General features: G+C 47.9%; 1 protein-coding gene across 1 annotated transcript in view; it reads right to left on the reverse strand.

Annotated features, from left to right (window-relative positions):
* VSTM4 (V-set and transmembrane domain containing 4) overlaps positions 1-4,193 on the reverse strand; it is a 53,849-nt gene extending 49,656 nt beyond the window's left edge. Inside the window, exon 1 of the mRNA XM_048858778.2 lies at positions 4,054-4,193. Coding sequence (XP_048714735.1) covers positions 4,054-4,108 — 55 coding nt within the window. The 5' untranslated portion in view covers positions 4,109-4,193. The remainder of the gene's footprint in view (positions 1-4,053) is intronic.
* Positions 4,194-10,503: the final 6,310 nt, after the last annotated feature.

The raw sequence follows: 10,503 nt of genomic DNA on the forward strand, positions 1-10,503 counted from the left end.
GTTCCGGCTGCTGGCTGACCTTGGGCAAAGCATGTCCCCTTTCTGCCTCAGTTTCCCCATCTGTAAAATGGGGGTATTGATACTGACCTCCTTTGTAAAGTGCTTTGAGATCTACAACTGAGAAAAGCTAGGTTCTGCTATTACAGTAACGGCTCCAAACACTACAGTAAAACCATGGATTCCTGTACTGTTTTGGGCCTTTTTTATAGACCATTCTCCTTTTTTGTGTTTGGTTGGTTGTTTTAGAAAATAAGGGCCATTTAAAAAAAGAAAATGAGAGGAAAATAAAAATATCATCCTTATTATCCCATAATACTGAATGGTTCTTATTTGAATTGATTTGTAAGAAGATGTATGACCCAGCTAGGCATAGTCTGGATCAGCTATATTAATTGAGGGATCATGATAACTGTCCATAAACACAGAAAATTGTAAATCCCAAGGAGAGAGGTTATTTTGGATTGTGCCGGGGTATGAGTAGAAATAGCAGCTTGCAATAAAGAAAAGGAAATTTAGGCTGAATAGCAGGAAAAGCCTGCCTGCAGTGTGGTGATGATGGTTTATTACTTATTTGTCTAACACTAGCAGAGCACTAACTAGGTGCTTTACTGTGAGATATGGAAATAGGCTTGCTATCTCAAAAAGCTTACACCCTCAATGAGATCTTTAAGGTTGTGGATAACGCTGATCAAAAATGAGAAATTTAGTTTCATTAAAAATATCAGGGCTTTTTCTACATTTTCATGACCTATTTATCAAACGTTATTAAATATTTGAATTTTTTGGTTGACCAAAACCATGTTTTTTCATCAGTTGAATACACTATAAAACGTTATTGGAAATTATTCAAACGTCCTGACATTTTTCCGGACAAACCATTTTTATGATGTCCTTTTTTGATATGTAAACTTTTTGTTCAAAAAATGCTGACCAGCTCTAATTGTGGCCTAGTTTCCCAGAGTAAGAGACTGTTGTTTGAGTAATTTAAAACTAGACAGCACACAATGCCAAAAAATACACAACAGAGTACATAAAAGAGGAGTTCAGATACTGCCGGTGGCAGAGACCAGCATAAGCAATTCAAACTGCTTCTCCAATTTCTCTGATCACTTCTACCTGATTATTGGCCCCAGTATAAAAGTTTTCTTTTCTTTTTTTATGTCCATGAGTCCAAGTTTTTGGCTTTTTGATAGGTTTTGGGGTTGTTCCAAAGAAATGATCAAATTCAGCTCTCCTCTCCCAAGCAAGAAAGCCCATAGACTCTAGAGCACCAATTGCATGGGTAAGGCATGTAGGATTTGGTCCAAACACTCAACAGCAGACTCTTTTTCCTTAAACTTCCTGCTGTTGCTATCACCAGAGCTGCTCCGCAGGGGTAGCACTAGGGAGAGCTTTATGTATTTGAAGCCACTAGCATTTTAATCACCGTGTCAGCTAATCCTGCGGCAAGCAGAGTTAGGTAATGCTGTATTTAAAACAAGCAAACATAGTGACTGATGGAGCCAGTGGGGCACCAGTGGAGCCAGCATGATAGTTGTAACAGTAGGAGATTTGGGGAAACTGAGGATATTGTAGACACATTCAGTAATGAAAGCTCTGACCCAAAGCACATTGAAGACAGTGGAAGGCCTCCCACTGACTTCGGTGGGTTTGGCTCAGCTCCCAAGCGAAGGATACTCCTGTAACAGGTTCCTTTCCAATAGAGGAGAATCCTCCATCAATTAGAGAGCAGCAGACCTTCGCGTGCACACAGTGCTGAGTGTGCAGACTTTACACAATTGCTGCTTCAAATGGGGAGCAATTCGGGAAGACAGGGAATGAAAACTATGTGGCATGGATGACGCTGCAGCACAGACAGAGCTCACCACAAGAGTTTAGTCTTGCTGTTCCACTGCCTGAGAAGGGAACTTATAGTACATGGAAGAAGTAAAACAAACAAACAAAAGAGTCAAATATTCAGGACTCATTTCATACATTCATAGATTCCAGGGCCAAAAGGGACCACTGTGATCATCTAGTCTGACCTCCTGTATAACACAGGCCAGAGAACTGCTCCACAATAACTCCTAGAGCAGAGTTTTTAGAAACACATTCAATCTTGATTTAATAAATGTCAGCGATGGAGAATCTACTGCGACCTTTGGTAAGTTGTTCCAAATGTTAGTTACTCACTGTTAAAAATGTACGCCTTATTTCCAGTCTGCATTGTCTGAATTGCAACGTTCCTAATTGTCAAGGGCCTTTGTCTGGTCTAGCTTTATTTACAACTGGCTGCTGTAATTGTCAATGCTTTAGTCTCATTTGTCTCCTTTGGCTATCCTAAACGCCTTTTTCCCTGGCTCGCTGGGAGGCAGCCTGGGATAGTGGATTAGTTGCAAGACTGTCTACACTAGGGACATCTGGCAAAGATTTCCCCCTGCTGCTAAGGCCAGGTCTACACTTACAAGCTTACAGCAGCACAGGTGTACCGATGTAGTTGTGCCACTGTCAAAGTGTTTGTGTAGCTGCGTTATGCCGACGGTAGAGAGCTCTCCCTCTGACATAACACTGTGCACACGAGTGCTTGGGCCAGCAAATGTATGTCACCCGGGGGAGTTTTTTTCACACCCCTGAGCAACAATAATAAAATATTTAATAAAAATAATTAGTATGGGGCAAGAAAGATCACAACAAGCAACCAGCTGTTTTCAGTTGGACTGAGATTTTTTTTAATTTTCAACAGTTAGGAGGCCCCTCTCTCAAAGAAAACTTCTCAGCCTAGCTCCAGAATTTGGCCTGAACCTCCATTCATCCTTCAAAACTTTGACAGGCAGATGCAGATCCAGAACTCAAAGCCAGACAAACAAAAATCCCTCCTTGCAATATCCCCACACTGTGAAGTTTAGGTTTGGAGTGGTGTGCGCATCAGAATATTAATTCTTGTTAATCAGCAGTGCCCAGGTGAACCCCATATCTGGGAAGCATAGAAGTCACCGGTAAAAATTACAAAAGTGCCTAAATCCCATTTTCAGAAAGGACTTTGAGTCTCATTGAAAGTCTGTGGACTTTCTCATTGGACTTAGGCTGCTACATCACTTAGATGCATTTGAAAATTGTCCACCAAATCTCTCACTGCTACAGATTCACCTCTAGTCACACAAGAAATGTTTTCATGTTTTTTTCTTAAATTCAGTGGAAACATGATCTTTTATTAAGCCCTCCCACCCCCTCTGCAGGAAGCAAGCAAGGCTTATGTTAGTGGAACTGAGTAGAGAAGTCAAAATGACAAGTCTAGTTTCAATTGCCCAAGCTGAGAGAAATGCAAAAAGTGACCAGGAAACCTAATGTAAAGTAAACTAGAGGTTTAAAATTCCTGAAGCTTTAGTACTGTACAAGGTGTTAGTAAAGAGAGTAATTTTGTTGTGGTTTTTTAAATATACTGTGAGCTGTATGTTGTTCCTGCCCTGTTAAACAGAAAGTGACAATTGTCACAAACTATATATTCGGGGGAGTGGGGTGGGGAGGGTTTTTAACCCTTTCAGTGTCTTTTCCTTTTCCTCCCGGTTTTGTTTACGAAGTTGAGGCATTGTCTGGAGTTTGGGGCCGAGTATCTGCACCAGCTTCCAGGGTCTGAACTGATCGGAGCCGAAGCGGCCCGGAGCCGAGAGAGAGCCTGAAGAAATGACTGCGAAAGCGCAGGGACCCCGCTCGGGTTACAAGCGGGTCCCGGGGCAGGAGTCGGATCAGCGGGCTCGGGCTCGGGCTGGGCTTGGGGGATCGAACAAAAACCGTGCCAAGCAACGGGCCGAAGTCAGCCCGGCCCCGGGGTGCGCGTCTCGGGGCGGCGCGGCCCCCTTTCCTGGGCCGTCCGCGGGGTGGGCTCGGGGCAAAGCGCAAGGGGGCTGTAACTTCTCCTTGAACAGGCGCCTCGCAACCCCCCCAGTTATTTAACCTGAGACGCAGGTTTCCCCAGAGCCAGCGCGGGGGACAGGGGTCCGCTGCCGGGGGGAGGCAGGTTTTTTTGGGGGGGGGGGGAGGGCAGAGATTCCGCCCCCGCTCCCCACCGCTCCTTACCTGGGGTGGGCGATTGGGCCAGCAGCGCGGCCAGGGCCAGGGCCAGGAGGCGCATCGCCCACAGCGCACAGGGACCCTTCTGTTTCCTCTCCTAGCCTGAATCTCGCCTCTCCTCCCCCTTCCTCTCTCCTCCCTCCTTCTCCCCTTCCCCTCCATCTCCTCCCCTCCTCCTTCCCGACTCTTCCCCTTCCCCCTCGTCCCGGATCCCAGCCTCTTTCCTCTTGCTCTCCTCGCCCCCGCCCTCCCAACAACTCCCGCTAGCCGGGGGAGAGCGGTGGAGTTTCTCCAGTCCCCCTGGGGAGGTCTGTGGGATCCCTCCCCCAGGACCTGCTCTGTGTGGGGGGTGGGGGAAGAGAGCGGAGATCTCCAGCAGTGGCTGTGGGACCCATCCCAGGAGGGTAACTGGGGATCTGCTCTCCCAGGACGCAAAGGGTCTGGGGAGAGCTCCCTTCACAGCTGAGGCTCCCTGCTGGCGCCACGGTATTTGGAAGGGGAAGAGGGGGCGTTTTTCCTGCCTCCAGCCCTCTCTCCATTGTTGGAAGAGTTTGAAATCTTTCCCACACCGCCCCTGGTTTGCCCTCAACACTGATGGAGTCCAGCTGGAGATCCCAGCTTCTGTAGAGTTCACTAGGTGCATTCCCGGTCACAGGTCTAGTCCAGGCCCATCTCCATTTTCTTGGTGTGACAGGGACCACAACTACCACGGTAGTTGGCGGGGTAGCTCGAACCTGGGACCTCTGAAGCTAAATGCAGGAGCCTCTACTGCATGAGCTAAAAGTAACTGGGCTCTTAGTTAAGGCTGTAGCAAACTCAGTCTCTAATTGGTGGGGGTGCCACTAGAGGGGACAGAACACCACACCCAGGAGGTGTGCGGGTTACAATGGCACTCAGCCTGACTGCAGCTCCCTGGGGAAGGTGTAAAGCCCTTTGTTTTCATGTTTTACTGACTTTTACCCCCCAAATTCCTGGGTTTTACCAATGCTATTACTTGATTTTAACTGACTTTTCACCCGCATTTTGGACCACTCAAGTACATGAAAATACTGATTATGTTAAGAAAATGCAATCCATTACGTTTGGTAGATGTGTTTATGCTGATAATAAATTAGTCTAAGTCTAAATCCGTGGCTGCCTGTTAAAGAAGGCAATGTAGTGGAAGACACACAGGGGCATGCATCTATGTACACACAGTTAATGTGTAGTTCATGAAATAAACAGCACTATTAAACTGCTTTTACTTTCAGCACCCTGATATTTCTCTATTTGTTGCTTTTTAAACTGTGAAGTTAATTTTTGGTACCAATTTTCAGCCGCTTTTTATCTTTTGTAATCAGCTGATAAATTCCTGGGAAATTTTAAACAAAAACCAAAGGGCCTGACATCATGTGCTGTCATTTAGAGCTGTGCAGGGTGGGTCTAAAACACAACCCTCTTGGGTTGCACTGGACAGGGTTATAAATGGCAACACAGGATGCAGGGCAAGGGACCCAGATGGACCTTCAAAGGTATTTTGGTTTGAAATCAATAGCCATTAGGTTCCTAAACATCTTTGAGGATGGGGCCTAAGTGTCTTAAAAAAATGATCAAACTGATCAGTCATCTGGTATCATCATCATCAGTGATCCCACAATTTGAGGATGATCTCTACAAATCGTCTGGTATAGCAGGATGCGCTTAGGGTTTCTCACCACATAGATATTGCACTGATTTAGTTAAATTCATACGTTCATAGAGTTTATGGCCAGCAGGGACTAGTTAGTCTGACTTCCTGCATATCACAGACAACCCCTGGGGTGCAATCTTTTGTCTGGAAATTTTTAAAAACTGATTTAGAGTGGCTACTGTCAATGCTTCACATGCTGTGTTGAGGGGGGAGCTGACAGTGTCCATCTGTGCATCCAGAGGTGCTCCAGGTGATGAAGATGTTTGAACTCCTGTGGTACAACCAAAGGATTGCCAGGTGTCCAGTTTTCGACCGGAACGCCTGGTCAAAAAGGGACCCTTGCAGCTCCAGTCAACTGGGCCATTAAAAGTCCAGTTGGCACGGGGTTGGCAGGCTCCCTACCTGGCTCCATGAGGCTCCTCGGAAGCGGCAACATATCCCTTGGCTCCTAGGCGGAGGGATGGCCCTGGGGGCTCCGTACGCTGCCCCCACCCTGCTCCGAGCATCAGCTCCACAGCTCCCATGGGCCATGAACTGCAGCCAATGGGAGCTGCAGGGGCAGCGCCTGCTGGCAGAGGCAGCATGCAGAGCCGCCTGGCCGCATCTCCGCCTAGGAGCCGAGGGACATGTCGCCACTTGCAGGGAGTCGCCCAAGGTGAGCACTGACCAGAGCCCACACCCCAAAACCCCTCCCATGTCCCAACCCCCTACCCTAGCCCTGAGCCCCCTCCCGCTTCCAAACTCCCTCCCAGAGTCTGCACCCTGAAACCCCTCCCATGCCCCAACCCCCTGCCCCAGCTCGGAGCCCCCTCCTGCACCCCAAACCCTCAGCCCCAGCCCTACCCCAGAGCCCGCACCCCCAGCCAGAGCCCTCCCCTCCCCAACCCCTTGCCCCAGCCTGGATCCCCCTCCCACACCCTGAACCCCTTCATTTCTGATCCCACCCCAGAGCCTTGACCCCCGCAGCCCAGAGCCCATACCCGCTTCTATACCCCAATCCCCGCCTCAGCCCGGAGCTGGTGCCAATCAGAGAGGAGCAGCACCAGCTGGCTCAATGGGGAAAAAAATCACAAGGTTCCACCCTAAGGGCCCAATCCTGCTGGATGCTGAGTACCCTTGACTACTCCTGATTTCAGTGGAAGTGGGGGGGGGGGGGGGCGGGCGCAGATACCATGGCTGAGTAGTCTGCAAAGTGAAGTGATTTTTAGCCACATGATGTCAAGGTCTTTGGTCCACATCCTTTAGCAATTATTAATCACGTTTATTGTGGTGGTGCCTAAGAGCTAGGCGCTGGGCAGAATAGCAGATGATCCCTGCCCCGAAGTGCTTACAGTCTAAACAGATGTGGCCCCTGCAGCGCAGGGAGAGGGGGTCTCGCAGAGTGAGCAGTGTGACGGCCGTAAGTGGCCTGTTAGTGCCATGATTTGGGGTTGGGGAGTTAGTTAGGAGGGGATCAGCGAAATGGAAAGGGAAGGGAAGGAGGTGAGGCGGTTGGGGCAGGGTATGGGGGGCAGGTGTGGAGTGACACTCAGGTGAGGAAGCTGCGAGGGAGGGGAGGGTTAGAGCAAACAGCCTCACAGCACAGGGCAGAGACAGTCGTGTCACAACTGTAGAAAGTTTTCTGCATGTCCAGCACACCTTGCTTTGGCACCATCTCTGCTTCTGCTCCGACTGGCTGGCTCAGCAGCTCTTCTACCTGCAGTTCTCCCCCAGACCACATGGTGGGGAAGGGAAGGCACCATCTGGGACTTAGTGCCCCCAGAGTTGGACAGGGGGCTGCACAGTTCTGGGTCCAGGACTGCCCTGATTAATACCCTGTGCAGTCCCATTGACTTCAGTGGAGGACTCATCAGATCCCTGTGTTCTGAGACTGGACCACAGTGCCCTTCTTCCCTCATCTCCGGCCAGCCCCACCCTGACACAGGGCTCCTCCAGGCCACCCCACCAAAATGGAGAGACAATCTGTTTATGGGGGGAGAGGGGCAAGGCTGGCAGTCTCTCACTGCCCCTACCCTCTCCCCATCTGAGGGTGTTTATCACTTGGCGGCCCACAAATATCCAGAAGTGTCAGTTAATCCTTTTATTGCCAGTTGTGTAGGATCACATCAAATGTTAGTGTTAAACCTGTGTGATGCGTGCATGGTACAAGCCCGTTGGAATCCTGGCTTCCCTGCTTAGGGTAATTAGCTGCTCCATGCCAGAGCCAATAATCTTCTAGTCAAAGCAATACGTGTCTGTTTTATGAAAATTGGGCACCTCGAGGGACTGACCCTGAGATGTGCTGAGCAATTCCTGAGTACCCTTAACTTCCATCGACGCTGCTGGGTAGTGAAGGCCACTGCAGGACTTAAATCCTCAAAGGCATTGAGGTGCCTACCTCCCATTGAACTAAATAGCTTTGAGGCTCTAGGTGTATATGGCCCTTCGTTTTCAGTTTGTATTTTATTTAATTTTTTTCTGGGAATTTATCAGTGTTTATTATCACAACAACAAAAACAGGTGACCATTAGTGCAAAAAACTATTACTAATTTTTCTGGGTAAATATCAGGGTTTATTCTGGTGGACAGAAAGTTGGCAGGGAAAGTAGGCAGTAGATTAATGCTTTGAATTCCGTTCATCAGTGCGGTTTGCTGCAGAACTAAAACAGAACTCAAAACACAATGCCACCTCTGAGTTTAAGAAAACACTATATCCCTAATCCCCAAATAAAAGTTTTCATTTGAATAAACAGTTTACTGTTGTAGACTTGGAACTATTAGCCTATATTTATATTTAATAATTGGGCCAAACCATGTGCAGTGTGTACACTCAACTTCATCCTTTTCTCCTGTTTGTTTTTTTAAAACTTTTGAATACTTCCTTGAAACGTATTCTCATACAGATTTTCATTTTCTTCCCATTTGAATGTGTCAAATCTTTAAACCGTTATCTGCTTACAGCTTGAAACATGTATGTGGTGGGTGTGAGATTCATCAGTACGTTCAGATGTGCATGCACTTCATAGCTTGCGCGTGTGCCTGTTTCTTTATTGTGTCTAGCTAGACTAACACATAGCCTTACATCAACAGGCAGCTTTGTGTGTACACACAGACTAATTAAGGTATTATCATAATACATATATCTCATCCAATGTATTGTATATTCCTAATAAAACAAGTTTTTTTAATACATTTGAATGATACAAAAGAAGGGTGAAAATTGAAAAAAAAAATTTTTGTAAAACCCAGGAATTTTTCAGTAAAAATCGGTTTAAACGGAAAACGAAGGAGCTTACTAATGTGCTATACGGTTGGCTGGGCCATTGGCCAGTCTGGTTCTTTCAGTAATGGTCTGAATATGCATTAATTGCCATCACAGTAGATCAACATAGTTGCCCAAATGAACGCCCCATGTTGGTGGCATACCAGAAAGAATTACAAGGCAGGAAGGTCCTGAGCACAGAGGCACTGGAATTAGCATTACGAAAAGTTAATACACAGGGAATTCAATGGGAATCTGTCAATCTAAATCTTCCCCTTTTTCATGAGAATTTCCAGGACTTTGATTCCATGGCATCAATGGGGCTGAGGTTAATAACTGAGCAGTGAGCAATGTAAACTTTGCTGTCCCAGGCCTATAGGCAGCATGATCGATGGCAGCATTTAAATCCCCCAAAGCTGTGGGGCTGTTTTGTTTGGGGGGTTCAGTAGGTCCATTGCAGAGGTAGACATCAGCCATAAATGCAGACCTTGCTGAGGGTATTAGACTGCACGGTCCTGTGATTAGAAAGCCATGGACTTTCTGGACTTGGATTCTGGACTCCTGAGTCCTGTTCTTGTCTCTGCCACTGACTCACTGTGTGACTTTAGGCAAATCATTTCACTTCTTCTCTGTGTCACAGTCTCATTATGTGACAAGCTTCTGCACATCAGGGTTGTGAGGATTTATTGATGGGTATAGAAATGCTTTGGCTCTGGGTAAACGCTTGCACTTATACAATACATATCTCTCCGCCTAACCTTATATCTCTTTTCTTGATCCCTTTGTGGCAATTGAGGTTTTTTCTGCTTTTGAGACGAGGTTTTCACTCATCTCTGTGCCTCCCAATGGAGCCAGCTTCCAGTGTAGCCACACAGAAATGACAGGTCCCCAGTGAGATTGATGGGTGTGCATTAGACTCTCCCTGACCTGGCATAAGTTGGCATAGCTCCATATGCCGATGCACGCCCCCTGAGGCTCCAACCCTCTGGATACAGCTTCCACTGCCTTGGCAGCACCTATCTGGCCTGTTTCCTGTCAGAATGGGTCTGTTCTAACCGGGAAAGGGCCTACGCAGCACTTTCCTGGGGCAGCTGACTCAGATCAAATGGCTTTCTCAATCCCAGTTTGGAGCCCTCATTCCCTGGAGAAGCTGCTATTCAAATTCCTCAGCTATCGGGGGGAGAGGGCTTCAATTCACATTCCTCCTGCTCTGCTAACCCTTTGCAGAGGGGTGGATTTGCCGCCCCCCCCCCACCCCTTTCCCACCAGCTGCTCTTCTCAGTCTAGCTTTTCCTATTTACCTTCTTTGCAGCCCTCCCAAAACCTCCGTCCTCCCTCCACAGAGCCCTGGCCGATTTCAGTCGCTGTGAGCAGGGATGCGTGACTTTCCCTTATGACCGTTTTGGGGGAGTAAAGGGGCCGGAGGGGGGCTACCCACATTGTGGTGTGGGGTGAGCATGCTCCGTGAAGCTCCTGGAGCCATACAGCTCTGTGCCACCTCTTACTCAGGGCAGACTGTAAAGTCACAGTCAGCAGCAGCTCCCAT

Source organism: Caretta caretta, chromosome 7 (genome assembly GCF_965140235.1).
Source record: "Caretta caretta isolate rCarCar2 chromosome 7, rCarCar1.hap1, whole genome shotgun sequence".
Lineage (NCBI taxonomy): Eukaryota > Metazoa > Chordata > Testudines > Cheloniidae > Caretta > Caretta caretta.